General features: G+C 47.7%; 1 protein-coding gene across 15 annotated transcripts in view; it reads left to right on the plus strand.

Annotated features, from left to right (window-relative positions):
- NRG2 (neuregulin 2) overlaps nt 1-15071 on the plus strand; it is a 164338-nt gene extending 149267 nt beyond the window's left edge. For 12 of the 15 annotated variants that reach the window (XM_080399336.1, XM_080399330.1, XM_080399344.1 and 9 more), the window contains 6 exons: nt 3098-3121; nt 7435-7537; nt 8464-8587; nt 9992-10119; nt 12729-12953; nt 14408-15071. In XM_080399336.1, the coding sequence (XP_080255462.1) occupies nt 3098-3121; nt 7435-7537; nt 8464-8587; nt 9992-10119; nt 12729-12953; nt 14408-15065 (1262 nt within the window). In that variant the 3' untranslated portion in view covers nt 15066-15071. The remainder of the gene's footprint in view (nt 1-3097; nt 3122-7434; nt 7538-8463; nt 8588-9991; nt 10120-12728; nt 12954-14407) is intronic. The other 3 variants (XM_080399337.1, XM_080399338.1, XM_080399339.1) reach the window with 1 other exon arrangement.
- The last annotated feature ends 333 nt before the right edge of the window (nt 15072-15404 follow it).

Below are 15404 nucleotides of genomic sequence, written 5' to 3' on the forward strand. Positions count from 1 at the left end.
TTCAGACAGAAGATTGATGGTGTGAGAAAAATAATACACCCGTTTTCTCGGCCTAAAGCTACCTGTAATTTATTTGCATGGTAGCCTTTGACTATATTGCTTCCAGAGGAGCTTGTCCTATGGGAGCTGGAGAGTGCTACTGTGCTCCGTCAGCGCTCCTGGCATGTATCAGTTTGTCTCTGCAGATAGGATTCATCCATGTAATGTTAGCTACCCCAGAGGGTCGCTCTGCCACAAGCCTGGGGTGCAGTACACCCCATTGCAAGCACTGCTGTCAGCATGGAGTGAATCACCGTCTGGAAGAGCTGGAGGACTTACCTGGACCTGATGCCTCCCTCTGTATGATTAGTGGCCACAGAGGAGGCTGTTGCCCAAGGGTTTCTAGGCATCCTCAGAAGCCGAGTCTGCCAGGCTGCCAGTCTAACGAGGAGGGTAAAATGCAGGTTGACTTAGCTGTGGCAGGACACAGTGCAGGTGCTACATGTCATGCTAAGCATCTTCTCCACCTAGCAGCAAATATAACTCAAAGCTTTTAAAGATGTATTACTTTTCCTTATCAACCTCTTAAAAAAGCAAAGGAGACTTTCAAACATGGTATGCAGTCAGGAATATCTTTTGCTCCAGACCAAAATAAGTTGTTGTCTCTAGGAGAAATTTTGATTTCTCAAACATGGCTGCTACAGCAAGTGGTATATTATTGATATAAAATAGGCACACACTATGTGGTAAGCCATGTTTGTGAAGATGATACCCCTCTGCTGAATGCAGAATGATTACATTTTGAAGCAACGTTTTCCGTGGAGCTGGGGTCATCTCAGTAGCCTCTAGATTGTAACGTGAATAGTTTTGAACAGTTTGTTCTTTAGAGACAAACCCTCCAAATCCCAGCCTATTCATGAAGTGTCTTCTCCTTCAGTGTCCCAGCACAGAAGGCAACACCTGCCCAGACTGGGAACAACTCCTGAGCAGGGGGAGAGTTCAGTTACAGGTGATACCAAAGCAGTTTCTGTAGCCTGAAATGATGATAAAGGGTTGTTGAGTAGCCATGGACATCAGATGCAGGAGTATAGGCTGGGGCAGGGCTTCCTCTATCTGCAAAGCTACCAGTGGGTTTGTAGGTGGTGGCAGGCATATACATTCCAGCTGCTACACGGTTGCATGGTTTGTCTCCTGCTGAAGAAACCTGTAGCTAAGATCCAATGAGCCAGCTGGCTGTATCTGCTCCGTGGGGCTGGGGAGCCAAAAGAAACTGCAGTTCTAATGTGAGAGGGACAGTGGGAAGTTCCTCAGGTCCTGTCCACCACCTCCGTTTGCACAGGCATTTCTGAGGAAGGGGGGGCAGGGGCAAAGTTTTGAATTGCACCCATTTGTAGCTGCACTTGTTGCAGCAAATCGTCCTGGAACAGGGAGGAAATGTGGCACTACAGGCAGTATACAGCTATCAGATGGATCAATAGCGTAGATATATAGATGACATTTAATGTATCTCTGCATGCATTTATCATAGTGTCAGGTGAAACTGTGTGTGTAATTGTAATGTTCCTTAGGAACAGGTCAAGGCTAGATGTGATAACTGAGAGGTTTAGGACAAATGGATTCCATCCAGTTCTCTGCTGCTCACCACATTGTGTCTGTCACTGCCGCTTGTACAAAACGACTGTGAAACACACGGTAGAGTTTGCTGTTCCTTTTGCACAACTGTGAGAAGTGAAGCAGAGAGCAGCCAGGTTTTGTGACCTTTAAATTATACCAAATTTAAAACAACCCAACCCTACCCAAACCCCGTCCCCCCCAAAAAAGCCCAAATGTCAGCATTGATTTGAAGAGAAGAACCTGCTTTAGAAAACATGTTTACATGTTTCGTAATAATTAGTGCTAATTTCCCACCACCTAAATTTTGAACAGTATTGCAAAAGAAAGCAAATATTTCTGTGCAGCAAAAAGCAGTTCCTATGGAAAATGTAGTACATAAATCTGGACCCCTCCAAGCTGCAAATAATCTTGTGTGTATCATGATTGGGAACAGCAGAGCTCACTTTTGTGCACAGTGGTAAGTATGGAGTACTTTAATGTTTTTGTAAGAAAAACTATCTTCAGGTGAGGCCGGTACCAGGAAAATTACTAAAATTGAGGGTACCTGTTATGGATAACTGTGCTGTTGATTCATTAGGCAAACTCCTTTACTTAGTGTTATCTCTGCAAGATGAATTGCAATCTTACCTGTAATGAATGTGAATCTGAAAGCAGATGCTCCAATCTGTGCTTTTTTCAGCATGCTTGTTGTTTCTAAAACAATGCAGAACCACAGTAGAAGTGAAATGTGAAGATCAGAGACTTGAGGGAAACTTCCAGTGCAATTTGCACTTTTAAATCTGCAAGGGATTCATTGCCTCACCCAGGCAACTAATCACTTGCAGTATCCGTGGTTCAGCTGCAGATCCGTACTGCCAAGAGCAGTGCTCACAGGATTGACATGCTGTCAGGTGATTTACAGGCAGTGCTGCCAGATGACGCTGTGCATCCAAGACCAGACTTGAGGTCATGGGCAGCAGAATCGTGCTGGCAGGCCCACATATCTGTCTGCCCAGCACACTTCTTTGGTGCACAGGCCCCTGGGCAGAGAGGGGCGTGTGGAACCATGCAGGGCATATTTTGCCTGTAGAAAGTGAATGAATGTTTTTTACCAGGTTCATGCAGCCACTATGTGTTTTGACCTGTTAGGAGTTGTTTCAGAACAAGTGTACATTTTTTTGCCTTTCTTCCCCCACCCCCACCCCCAGCCTAAACTGTGAATTCCATATCAGGTACTAACAAACATAGCTCATCTCAAAAGAATTCATAATTAACTAAAAGAATTCATAATTAACTTCCACTGCAATTTGTTTGGGTCTTTCTTTACATAAGATATGAGCTCTGGTGGGAATTTGAAATGCTCTGAAGCATACACTGTCTTCTGTGTAACTGCTGCTGAGCCTACAGAAAAGCTAACCTGCTGTAACTGCACAGTGTGTGTGTTTATATATTAGAGTTCTCTGACAGACCTGTTTTTCTTTTTCTCTTTCTCTTTCTCTTCCTTGTCTTCTTTCTGCATTGGCAGAGCATCTTGGATTTGAATTAAAGGGTATGGAACAACCATTCATTTATTAATCAGAAGCCATTAAGAGCTGCCCACATATTTATGGCTTTAATGGGATGATTAAAAAATCAACTGTTCTGTTCTCTTCCCTGGCACCAAGATAGATGTTTCGATTGAAAAAAAGAAAACCAACACCAAAACCAAAAACCAACAACAAAGCAAAATACAGAATCTAAATGTAAACCTATAAAAATGCACGTGTGTTTTTAGCAGCACTTTTTTCTTTGTTTCAAGCAGTAGCCTGGTGTGTGTGGCATGAGTGGGATGGTACAATTGCCATACATCTCCTCATTCAACATGCTTTTGTGTATTTAACTGAAAAGCTGGAGTTTGTGTCCATCCGAAAGGCTGCCAGCAGGCACCACTGGGGAATGAGCAGACGTTCCAGGAACAGAAAGGCAAGTTTTAGGAAGATCAGGGGCTTTTATAGAAACTACCATAGCGGACGCACTAACCTCCACTGGATCCTACAAAGGGTCAGGACAAGCTTTGCCATTCCTCCTCCCAAAGGTTAGCAGCTTATTTTCGTTCTTTAGCAGGAGGAAATCGTTCCAAGAAGGGTGGCATGAGATGAGTTAGTCTATAAAGCAGTGAGCCCAGGAAAGGCAGTACTCTCCCATGAGAGTGGAGGGTGTAATGCTGAGCATCATGATGGCAAGCTGAAGTTTGGAAAAACACTGCAGGAACTTAAATGGTTTTAAAGATATGCCTTTTGGGCAATTACCTGCTCCTGCCCAGTTGCTCGCAATCATATTATTTTTCTGCCATTCTCCTCAGTCTGTTTTTAGAAATATATCAAGTATTTCTTGAGTAAGAACCTGGGAAAGCAAATCTTTGAGGCTAAGTTTCCCGTGAGTTAACTTAAAAACATTGAATTGGCAATGTCAGTCAGAGCAGATACTCACATATAGACACTTCAGTTCCACCTCTTTAGAGGTATGGGGACACCAATCTTCATTTCTGGATCCTAAATTGTCTTCTTGGGTCCCTGAGGTGGAGGGACACGCACTAGCTGAAGCTGGAGAAACTTGTCTCCTCTGGCTTTTGCATGTCTGATCCACCAGGATTGGTGTGTGTTCTCCAGCATTCATCCCTGCTGCAGAAAACATGCATTTTGTGGTCAGATGTTTCAGAGAAAGTGGTGCTGCTAATGCTAATACACTTAAATAAACTTTAAATATAAGGATTTTTGACATCCCTTTTTTGTTGACCTTTTGTCCTTTTCCTCGTCCATTCTCAATGTCATCACAGAACCGCACACATCGTGTTCCCAGTCTGCAGTCGTCTCTTCTCTGTCATTCGTCTTTCACTTTCATGCGTTGCTGTGACACCCATGGCTGGACTGTGATTCTGTCGGCATTATGTGGCACCACATGGTTTGTTCATAGTGTTTGATGCTGTAGAGTGACGATGCTGCTGATGAAGACGTGGTGTTTGTAGAGTATAGAGACACAAATGGAAAAGTCTTGCTCCAGGATCTTATCTTCTCAAATACAAAACTGTAGTGTGCATTCCTTTATTTTCTTTCTGTCATTGTTGAGATGGTTTTGTGCAACATGAAGATACTGTGTTATCAAGCATCAATTTTAATGAGATGTTAGGAGCCAAGCTAAATTACTATCAGCAGGTGATTCAATTTTTAGTTTTGCAGCAGTGACGCACAGCCTCACACTTCATTGCTTCACATAGCAGAGCTGTAGGTCAAGACAGAGAGGCTAGATCTGCATTTCTGATGAATGGAAACATTCCCCATGCAATGCAGGTGAAGGCTCAGGACAGTCAGACATGCCAGAGTAAGGGTCCCATACAGACATGATCACCAGAACAAGGGTTGTGATTTGAGCCCTGGGCAAAAAAATCTGTCTTGTAGGAAATAGGTAAAAAAAACCAAAGTGGGGGGGGCAGGGAGCAAGGGGCATAGTTTTGATGGCATTGCGCTTTCTCCCTGCTCCATGGTTCAAAGGGGACGATCTATGGTTGGGGAAAAAGTCTTTGTAGCAAAAAAACATAACTGGTGAAGCATCTTTAAAAAAATTGGCTTGATGGATGGGTCCATGGTGAAAACTGACCTCCTGCCCAGCTGTTTTTGGTGGGGATTTTTGTGAAGATAGATCTTGCTGGGTAGTAGCAAAATTCTTGCCTGTTGCCATCTGTAACCAGGATATGGTCCTAGCTGGTTTTCCTGATTCCAATAAAAACTCTAAAACTCCTCTCTGAAGGAAAGAGCTGTACAGCTGGAATCCAGGTCCCAGAGGTGGGCAAGAGCAAGAAAACTTGTCTGCCATGGTTGCTGATGCCTAGAATAGAGCATCTCTGCAAGGGAAAAAAAATGTCGCTGAAGGAGGTGTTTCACCCCCAAGTTCTTTCCCCACACCAGCTCCACCTGGCTCTGTAGCAAAACACAAGAGTAGCAGATCAGCTAGCAGCTGGCCCTGCTCTGGGAGCAGTCCCAGGCCACAGAGGCTCAGGCTCTGAGGAGGTGCAGTCAGCTGCTGAAGCTGCTGTGGTGTAGAAACTTTCAGCCCAGGTGAGACCTGTGATGTGTTGTTCCTGGCCCACTCCATGGTGAAGACGGAATCTAGGAGCTCCTCAGCTGCCCGCCTCTCTAGTGAATTGAAGGGCATTACCTTCCCGGCACCCTCACTGCTACACTGAGCACCTCATGAAGCCGAAGGCCAGTGTACAAACAAAACAGATGGAAATATATGTCTTTAAATTGCAGCTTTGCAGCACAAGCATGAAGCAAGCTCTGCTGATTATGTTTTGCATCTTCATGCCGGGGCTGTCATTCTCAGCCCTTGTTTAGCAAATCTTTCTCCATTCTCGTTTTGAAAGTTCAAAAGAGATAAATGATTTTCCTAGCACTTTTTTCCCCCAAAAACCATGCTTTTTCCTCCTAAAATGGCAAGCTGAAGTTGGTCTAAATGTTCAGTTATCTGGAATGTTTTGTTGCTTCCTTCTTGTCTTTTTTGCTAAAAGTCTAGTCCTAGGGGGTTCTGGCACCAGACCGGTTTCTCTTCTGGTCTGTATTTCATTGTTTGGCAGCACTGGGGATATCATAGAGTCCATTCAAGGCATTTAGTGTGGCATGGCGAACCATGCCGAGCACAGCAACCATGGCATGAGTTTTATTGCCTAATCTATTAAAGAAGGTGCAAACCCCAATAACTTGATCATTAACGCGTAGTATGGGGGCACGAGGATATCACTCATAGATGCTAAAGTGAAATGCTCATGGTATCTGTGCACTGAAGCCTTCTTTCAGTTATCCAGCTGGAGAATGAAATTGCCTCTTCTGGTCTGAGTGGAGAGTTGCTGAGAAGAGCATCTGCTCTGGTGTAGCCACAGAGGAAGAGGCATTCTTGCCATGCGATTGCTGCCTAGGGTAGTTGAGTCACACTGCCAGCACCATCCTAGCGTTTCCTTAGAGCTTTGATTAATGTGAATGAATTACCTCACTTCCAGCATGGTCTGGGTTTTGATGCTTTTCTGGTTTGAAAGACAGTCCCTGACAAATGATGATATTTGAGAGAAGCAGCAGCAGCTGCTTGAATTTTGTGTGTGCATCTGAGTTACTTGGTGCTATGGAATTTAATCACTTCCTAGGGTTTCATTAAAAATCCATAATTGTAATTGGTTTCTCTATTTTAATTACTCTACTCAGTTTTCTTTGTCTAACATGCTATCACTTTTCCATCCTCATTCTGCTTTTTGACTCTTTTAGGATGTCCCCTTCAGCACCTACATGCTTTGGGGCCTGTTGCTTGGTGGTTTCTAGCACACCGCCAAGCTCCAGGGCATGCAGCCGCTGCAAGGAAAAGGTATTCTGAGTCCTTCAGGGCAGAGAGCCTGATGAGAGCGTCACAGGGCATGCGTGTATGTGGTGAGTGGGGGGTGCTCAGGGACTTCTTTGGTAGGCTGCTAGGTTGCCAAGAAGGGGGAATCTGCTGGAGAGGAGCGGAGCCACGGGGCTTTTGGGGATTAGTCACCGAGTTTTGCTGTGGGAAAAGAACAGAATGTGAGAGGTATGTTTGAGCGCAGAAGGGGTGAGCTACTGAGCAAGAGAGGGCAAAGATGCAGTGAGACAAAAGGAGTGAAGGTCTCTTGAGGGGCAAGTAAGATTGGTCCGGCTTGTCTCAGGTTTGGGTCAGCTATTAGAGGTGGGCAGTGGATTAGTAGGAGGTCTGACCGAGCACTCTTCTCCATCTTATCCACACACAGTGCTGTTTCTTGTGCAGCCAGACGCATCCCTGGTGCTGGAGCCCATTTGTAACTGGTTTCTTTCTCTCCATTTGCAGAAGCGGAAGAGCTCTACCAGAAGAGAGTTTTAACCATCACAGGAATCTGTGTTGCCTTGCTTGTGGTGGGCATCGTCTGTGTGGTAGCTTACTGTAAAACCAAGTGAGTATGGGTGCTTAACAGACAGTAACTGGCCAGACATTACTGAGTGGTAGCATTCATGCTTTTATGCTTTTCACTCAAATGCTGTTTTAAGGAGGTGCTGCACTGTGGTATTCCCAGGAAAGTCTGATGAAAAAGGGTAGTGAGCCATCTACCAGGCTGTGCCTGAGCAGGGTGTTTTCCTGGGACCGTTTGCTCATCCCCTGAATCAGCATCATTTCACCCACCCAGGTGATGCTGGGAAGAGCTGGCTTCCAAGCCAGCAGCTCATCTCCTGACAGCAGAAGCACACTGGACTGTTGTGCAGGAGATGTGGGCTCAGCTATGTACATTTCAGAGACTTTTGGAGCAATCCTGATGGAACAAGAGGCTTGGGGACCTCTTTCATGGTCAGCCTTCCCTGCCTGGGCAGCACCTTTTTCCCTTCTTAGCCTGCACCCCACCTCAGTTCAGGGTGCTCCTGGGACACGGTGGGTCTTGTGGAGTAGATGCCCTGCCAGGAGCACAAGTGGGCTTTGCCACTTTGTGATTAATGCAGGACAAGTCAAGTGCCTTGTCACCAAAGCCAACCCAGGACCTGCTTCCCCTTTTCCTTCTCCCCACTATTCTCCTCCGCTCCCAGTACCATGGTGCCCCTGGCTCCCCTGCCTTTGCTGGACCCTGTCTTGCAAAGGTGGATCCTGGAGCCTGCTTCCCAAATTGCCCTTGATGAGGAATGCTCACAGTTTTTTGAAGAACCAGCAGAAGGTGGCAAATGTTGAATGCCTTGTTTCTTCCTGTTTGCAGCTTTCCACAAACACCATTGAAACATCAAGTGCGTCTGAGATTTGCCCTCTCCATTGTCTGTGTCCTCCAGCTGCCTCTGGGGGCAGAGTCCCCCATGAGATTAGTCTTCCTAAGAGATTTTTTCCCTTTCTTTTTTAAAGGAAACAAAGAAAACAAATGCATAACCATTTACGGCAAAACATGTGCCCTGCCCATCAGAACAGAAGCCTTGCGAACGGGCCAAGCCATCCACGTTTGGATCCTGAGGAAATCCAAATGGCTGATGTAAGACCTTTTGTCTCCACCTCCCTGCATGTTACTGAGTGCCTATTTTCTGCCAGGGATGTGATGTGGATGTGTACATTTGCTGGCCTGTGAGCCTGTGCATGAGGAGCAAAACACTGACAAACTTGGAAAAAAAAAAGATTAGATTCTGCATAGAAATGTTTCCAAAACCAACATCTGAAGGGAAATGTGATTTGACTTTGAAGTACGGGATGAGATTAGAGCATTTGGGACAGGCTTGTTTTGATGAAGCAAGTGTGATCCCATTTTCCTCTAAGAGAGATGTTCCTGCTGTTTTCTGTTTATTAAGCTATCCGTCAAGCCCCAGTTTGCAGCATGACAAATGTGATCGGTGTGGCAGTGGCCAGAGCCACCACGGTGACTGTGACTTGCTGAAGCACATCATGGCAATGGCATCAGCACCACGTTAGCCCACCTGCCAGTACCAAGAGTTCAACCTGGAGAAGATGGGATGTGCTGGTGGGGTGCCAGTGCCGTGCCAATGGGAACAATCTTAAGAATTTAGGACTGGATCCAGAAAAACGGTTCAGCCACTCTTGTGACTTCAGTCACATGAGTTTCCCGTCAAACTCCGTGAACTCAATAGGGCTGTCAATCTGCTTAAGTGCCTCGCTAGACCAAGGCATTGAAAGGGGTCAGAAAAAGGGAGGGGGAAGGCAGAGCCAAACAAAAAGATATACTGCTGGAAATGAGTGCGGTGAATCAGTTACAAAGGTCTTCTGGGTCACCCTTTGGATATTGAAATTGAGTTAGGTTGAATCCCAGCAGTGAAGGAAAAAGGAAGGGGAATTTCAAAGAACCACAACCCTCTGGCCCCAAAATACTGACTCCCCTGAGAGCGTAGCGCCCCTGTGAAAAGCAGTGCTTGTTGTCAGATGAAGGAATATCTCAGCATACATTTTTGGATTATACCTGGTGTTTCTGTAGGACCCGTATCTCTGGCAGATCTCATGTCTTTGTCTTTTTAATTTTTAAAAAACAAATATTTATATATTAAATAATATATATATAAATAAAAAATAATAAAAATATATGTTTATATATATATATATAAAAAAAAATAACTGCTAGGACTATGTTGGGATGTTGGGTGTATAACCTCCTGTAGAGCAGAGATGTGTTTCTGTACCACTGTCCTCTAGGGAACCCCCTGGCATGAAGAATACCCTTCTGCAGTCCCTCTGCCACGGCTCTTTTCCAGTATTCATAGTGCAGGGGCAAGGAAGAGCCTCCAGCCTCCTTGTCTCTTCCCGCGGGGCACAGAGCTGCCACGTTCACTCAGTCCTCGTCTCGTTTCACCAGAAATAATCAAGCCAGCCAAATCTGGCTGTGGCGGAGTTGGCAAGCTGGTGACTGATCTGTGTGATGGTTCATATTTTGCAGTATATTTCTAAGAATGTTTCTGCCACTGAACATGTCATCCGAAGGGAAACAGAGACAACATTTTCGGGAAGTCACTCCTGCTCCCCATCTCATCACTGCTCCACAGCCACTCCAACATCCAGCCAGAGGTGATGTATACCATTTTACCCTGAACTTTCTCCAACTGTTTCCCTTAGGACACTGTGAGATTCAAAACCAGTAAAAGGTTTTCCTTTCACCTCCCTTTCTATTTTTACTTTGTTTGGCACTACACTGACATACAGCCCACATCAACACCATGGGTCTTTGCTGTCACAGCCAGTTAGCGAGAGGTGTGGAAAGGTGTGATCCTTGACCTGCAGCAAGGTGCCAGCAGGAACGTGTAGTGCTGACATAGCTAGAAGCTAGGAAGAGAAGTTGTGCTTTTGTGCTTTGCACAGACACAAGTGGGAGGATGTATCTAGGAAAGGTTTTGCAAGTGGTGTTTGCAACTGCACTGGACACCTGCAATAATTCATTAAGCAAACAGGTTATTTGTTTTACGCATGATATATTTAGAATGTATTTGCCCCACGGAAGGTGAAGTATGCAAAATACCACAAAATGTTTTGACCAGTTCCTCAAAGTTAGGGTCTGACTTGGGAGTCACAGTTTTTCACCAGAAAAAACACTCCTGTGAAATCTATCAGAGTCCACAAAGTTGCATTAGAATCTCAGCCCCTGAGGCAGTGGCACATCTTTCACTGTTTCCTTCTGAAGCTCTCAGGAAAACTGGGGCTGGCAGGAAAGTACCAATGATTCTAACTACACAGGATGAGGCACAGTTGTTTTTTACATTTCAAAGTAGCCATCAAGGGGAAGAGCAGCATGGCTCGGTAGCTGAAGTTCTCACGGTTTTTGAGAGCATGTAAATTGGTGATGGAGCTCTCCTATTTTTGTGATGTCCAGAAAAATCCTTCAAATGCTATAGAGAAAGTCCAGTGCTGTTCTGAGTTTGGATGTTCAGGTTCTTCCTCTTGTGCTTTTTCCAGTAACGAGGTTTCCCTAGGCGAGCACTTGCCTTTGAAAAGTGCCTGAGAGGTGCCAGGGGCCATACCTACAGCCTGTAGTGGCGTAGGGATCACATTGCATTGACATCAAAATTGACATCATTGAAAGCAAAAGGCATCCTGGATTCTTTACCCCACCAGCCCGACGTGTTTGTCTCCATTCATCTAGGAAGCAATGAATCCTTTCAGCTAAAGCTCAAAGACGGTTCCTGGCAGGTTTCTTCAGGGTTCAGGCATTCACCAGGGATGAACACGTGCTCTCGGTGTACAATGCGTCAGATCAGCTGCAGATACTGAACTTGGGCTTTCAGGTGAATTCCTCCCTCGGCTCCTCTGGCTAGACTTCCAGCAAGTAGAGAGGGAGCCAGGAATGACTTGTGGGAATGGAAATGACTGCCTCTGTCCAAGGAAATCCTACCCCTGGTGAGCTCTATGGTGTGCTTTCCAGGCTTTTTTGAAATTGTACACTGCAGCCCAACCCTGGCTAGGTGTGTGCAAGCTTGAGCCGGGCTCACAGAGGCTGCAGTGCCCACAGAGCTGCACCTTGCTGGCCTTCTGTGCTCACTTCAAAGTCCTGGGACCCTGGGGCCATCTCTGGGCACCTCCTGAAAATGCAAAGGTGTGTCTGGAGGGCAATGTTCACACATGACAGCTGTGGGGAGGCACTTACCTTACATAGCCTCTGGTCCTGGCCACCTGCCACCTAATCTTCCTGAGTCAAGTGCAGCAAGCAGGTGTTTCTTGAAGCCAAGCCAGAGGCAAGCTACTGGCATGATCAGGCTCCATTTTGCTCGATCAGTGCCTCTAACAAGTGTGCTGTTTGAAGTTATAAAGGAGCGTGGTGGTTGCAGCTGAGCATGTGACTGGAGCCATCAATAATTAGCAAGTTCTTGGGAAGTCTTAATGAGGCTGGTCTCCTCTGCAAACCCCCACCCAAAATCCTCTGCCAGGACAGCTCCGTCTGGTGCGGTTTGGGAGTTCAGAGCTGTTGCTCTGATGGATCGCATGTTTCTGCTATGGAGAGTGGTCAGCCTGGTGGCTGTGTGTGCGTGGCCCCATGCATCCCTCCTCTGACTCCTTGCGGGGTTTCTTCTTTGCGCCAAAACAAGTGCTCAGCAAGGTCTAGCCAATGTACTGTAGTTTTGTCTAGCATCTTGAAAGTGCTTTGTTGCCAAAATCTTTTATAAACCAGTGAAAACCAAATACCTAGGTCTACCTTTGGTATGCTTTTCTCTGCTGATGACAAAGTAAGTTTGAGGGGGGTGGGGTCTGACTCCTTTCTAGTAGCATTTCTGAAAGGGCTGTCACTTGGCAATGCAGATGGCACATTGTAAGATCCTTCACAGCCTTGCCCTGGCATGACCAGTGCATTGCTCCACACCCAGAACGCTTTGCAGGCACAAAGCAGAACTGCCCTGGCCTCCCTCCAGAGGCTGTCCCGTCCTGTCCCCAGCCATCAGGCAGTGGGGTGACAAATAGCCGGTATGCACTGGTCTGCCAGCAGTACCCTCTATCCAAGAAACAGCAAAGAAAGGCAAATCAAAGGCAAGGCTGGGAAGCTGGTCATCCCTGGCCAGATATATCTTAGTGAGAGGGAGAAAGGGGACACCATCGCAGAGCAGCGTGTGAGCTGTGCCAGCATGCAGCTCTTTGGAGAAGACTTTGGTGGGGATTCCCTGCTCACTGTCCATATGGGGTTTGGTCCACAGACATGAAAGCCACACCTGGAGCTTGGAGCGGACAGAGAGTCTGACTTCAGATTCCCAGTCTGGGATAATGCTGTCCTCAGTGGGAACCAGTAAATGCAACAGCCCTGCGTGTGTGGAGGCACGGGCTCGCCGCGGGGCTCCCTTCTGCATCGAGGACTCGCGGAGGCCCATGACACAGTATCGTGACTCGGTGGATTCTCTGCGGGACTCACCGCACAGTGAGAGGTCAGACCCCACTGCTTGGTGCTACCCTGGCACAGCAGAGCCAAACTGTGCCCTCTGTGCCACAGAAATGTTTGCCTCTACCCGACCCTACAGCAGTAGTCCTGTGGTAGCACTGGGAAAAGTCCAGCTCTGGCCCTACCAGAGGAAGCCACCACTGCAGGAGGCCACTCTGGTAGGGGCAGCAGCAAGTACTGCACCCTGCTGACCTGGTGGCAATGTAGGTTTGGAGCACAGGGATGAGAGGAGCAGAAAATACCTGGCTGCAGTCAGCAACTGGTGAAGAAAAACTGGCTGAGAGCACACCCCAGGCAGCTTAGTGACCTGGCAGCACAAGTGGAGTCTGGCCCTCAGGTATACAGGGAAAAGATGTGCATCCTCAGCACAGCCCTGGGTGGCCTGGTGAGCAGGGGTGCTGTATGTGGGCATAGCCCTGGGACAGGGCTCTTTATGACCCAGCCTTCTGGGGGACACAGCTGCAGGGTTGAGACATCATCAGCCAGCGAGAGGCAACAACAGGCATCGTCTTCCTGGCTCTGGCTCCTCATGGTGCAGGAGCACATCCCCACCCTTGCTCCAGCCCTCTGTGGGTAGCCATGGGCAACCCTGGGTGGCCACATGCCACTTCTGGGCAGTTACCCTTTAAGGCAGTGGGACTTGTCCATTGGGGAAGAAGAGAAAGGCAGCAGCTCCTGCGTTCTCATTCCTGCCCCTGGTCCATTTAGGCAGGCTGACCCAGCTTGTATGGATGTCTCGTACTTCACAAGACACACGGGTCCAAAGGCACTAGACAAGCCAAGGGCCTGGGCAGGCTGAGATGGATGGAGACACAAACTGGCACTACTGAGAGGAAACGAAGTCTGCTCCTCAGAAAGGGGCGATGCTGGAGGACGGGCTGTTTGGAGAGGGACTAGACCAGACCTGAGTTGCCACACTGATGTTATCACTAGAGTAGAGGAAAGCGACAGGTGACCTTTTGTGACACAAGATTTTTGCTATATCAGAGGAAGCTGTGCCCAGGCTTTTCCCATCTGTGGCCTGAACAGGGGGAGGGCATTCTGGGGACCTTCTTTGGAGACAAGCCTGGCAGCTCCAGAGGGAGCAGGAAGCAGCTGGCAGGGGCATGAGAGGCAGGGAAGTCTTGACTCAGCCTGCTGGGAAGTGCTGCAAGGTTTGCAGCGATTCAAGGTAGGAACTACACATCAAGTCCCTTGGGAGAGGCAGCCCTGGGATGCACGGTGCATGGTGCCCAAGCACCCACCAAAGCCAGCAGCTCGTCCTCCCTCAGCACAGCAGTGCAGGGTCCCTCCATCTGGTCCCCCAGGAGGTGCTGAGCTCCAGGACCAGGTGCACCAGAGGCCTCACCTGTCCCTGCACCAGGTGTTGGGCAGAGCAAGGGTGCAGCTGGAGGGTTTTGGGGTGGTTCAGTGTCCAAATGGAAGTGTTGCTTTTTTCAGGTACGTGTCAGCCCTGACCACACCAGCACGCCTGTCGCCTGTCGACTTCCACTACTCGATGGCCACACAGGTGCCCACCTTTGAAATCACATCCCCCAACTCGGCGCATGCTGTCTCCCTGCCGCCGGCGGCCCCCATCAGCTTCCGCGTGGAGGAACAGCAGCCCCTCCTGCGGCGGTACCAGCTGCCCTTTCAGGACACGCAGAGGTACGACAGCTACCACCAAAGGAAGACCTACCTAAATGACAGCATGGGGAGCCTGCCCTCCAGCCCCTTCCGCATCACGGAGGACGATGAGTACGAGACGACACAGGAGTACGTCACAGTGCTAGAGCAGCCAAAGAAAACAGCCAGCAGCAACAGGCGGTGGAAAAAATCCAAACTGAACGGGCACATCCCTCACAGAGCCAGAGCCGTCCGGGACTCCTTCTCCTTGAGCAGCGCCTCTTACAGCGAATCTGATGAGGAGCTGGTGGCCGAAAGCACCCCCTTCCTAAGCACTCAGAACAATGAGGGGGCGCACACAGAGTCGCCCCCACTCCACCGGCCGGGCGACAGCCGGACTCACTACCCCTGCAGCCGGCACAGCGTGCATGGGGAGAGCGGGCGCAGCAGCCTGGCGCACATGATGCCCAAACCGGACCCAGACCCTCTCTAGGCGCCTCCCAGACTCGCGCACCCGTAGACGTAACCCGCATGGAGGAGGCCGAGGAGGGAGGCAAGAGAAAACAAAACAAAAATAAATATTTTTATTTTATATAAAAGAGGGAAAAAATATAACAAATAAAATGTTTTATTTTCATTTTAGCAAAGTTGTCTTATAATAGCTAACGACAATGACTTTTTTATAGGGAATCTCTATTTATATGTAATGTCTTGATTTACAGCTTCCAAGAAAAAAAAAATTAAAAAAATAAAGAGAAGAAAAGAAAACAAACAATAAAGTTAAAAAAAAGTGGGCCAATTTTTGACTACTTAAAAATAGAAAACAAAACTA

This window comes from Falco punctatus (genome assembly GCF_963210335.1).
Source record: "Falco punctatus genome assembly, chromosome: 8".
NCBI classification, from domain to species: Eukaryota; Metazoa; Chordata; class Aves; order Falconiformes; family Falconidae; genus Falco; species Falco punctatus.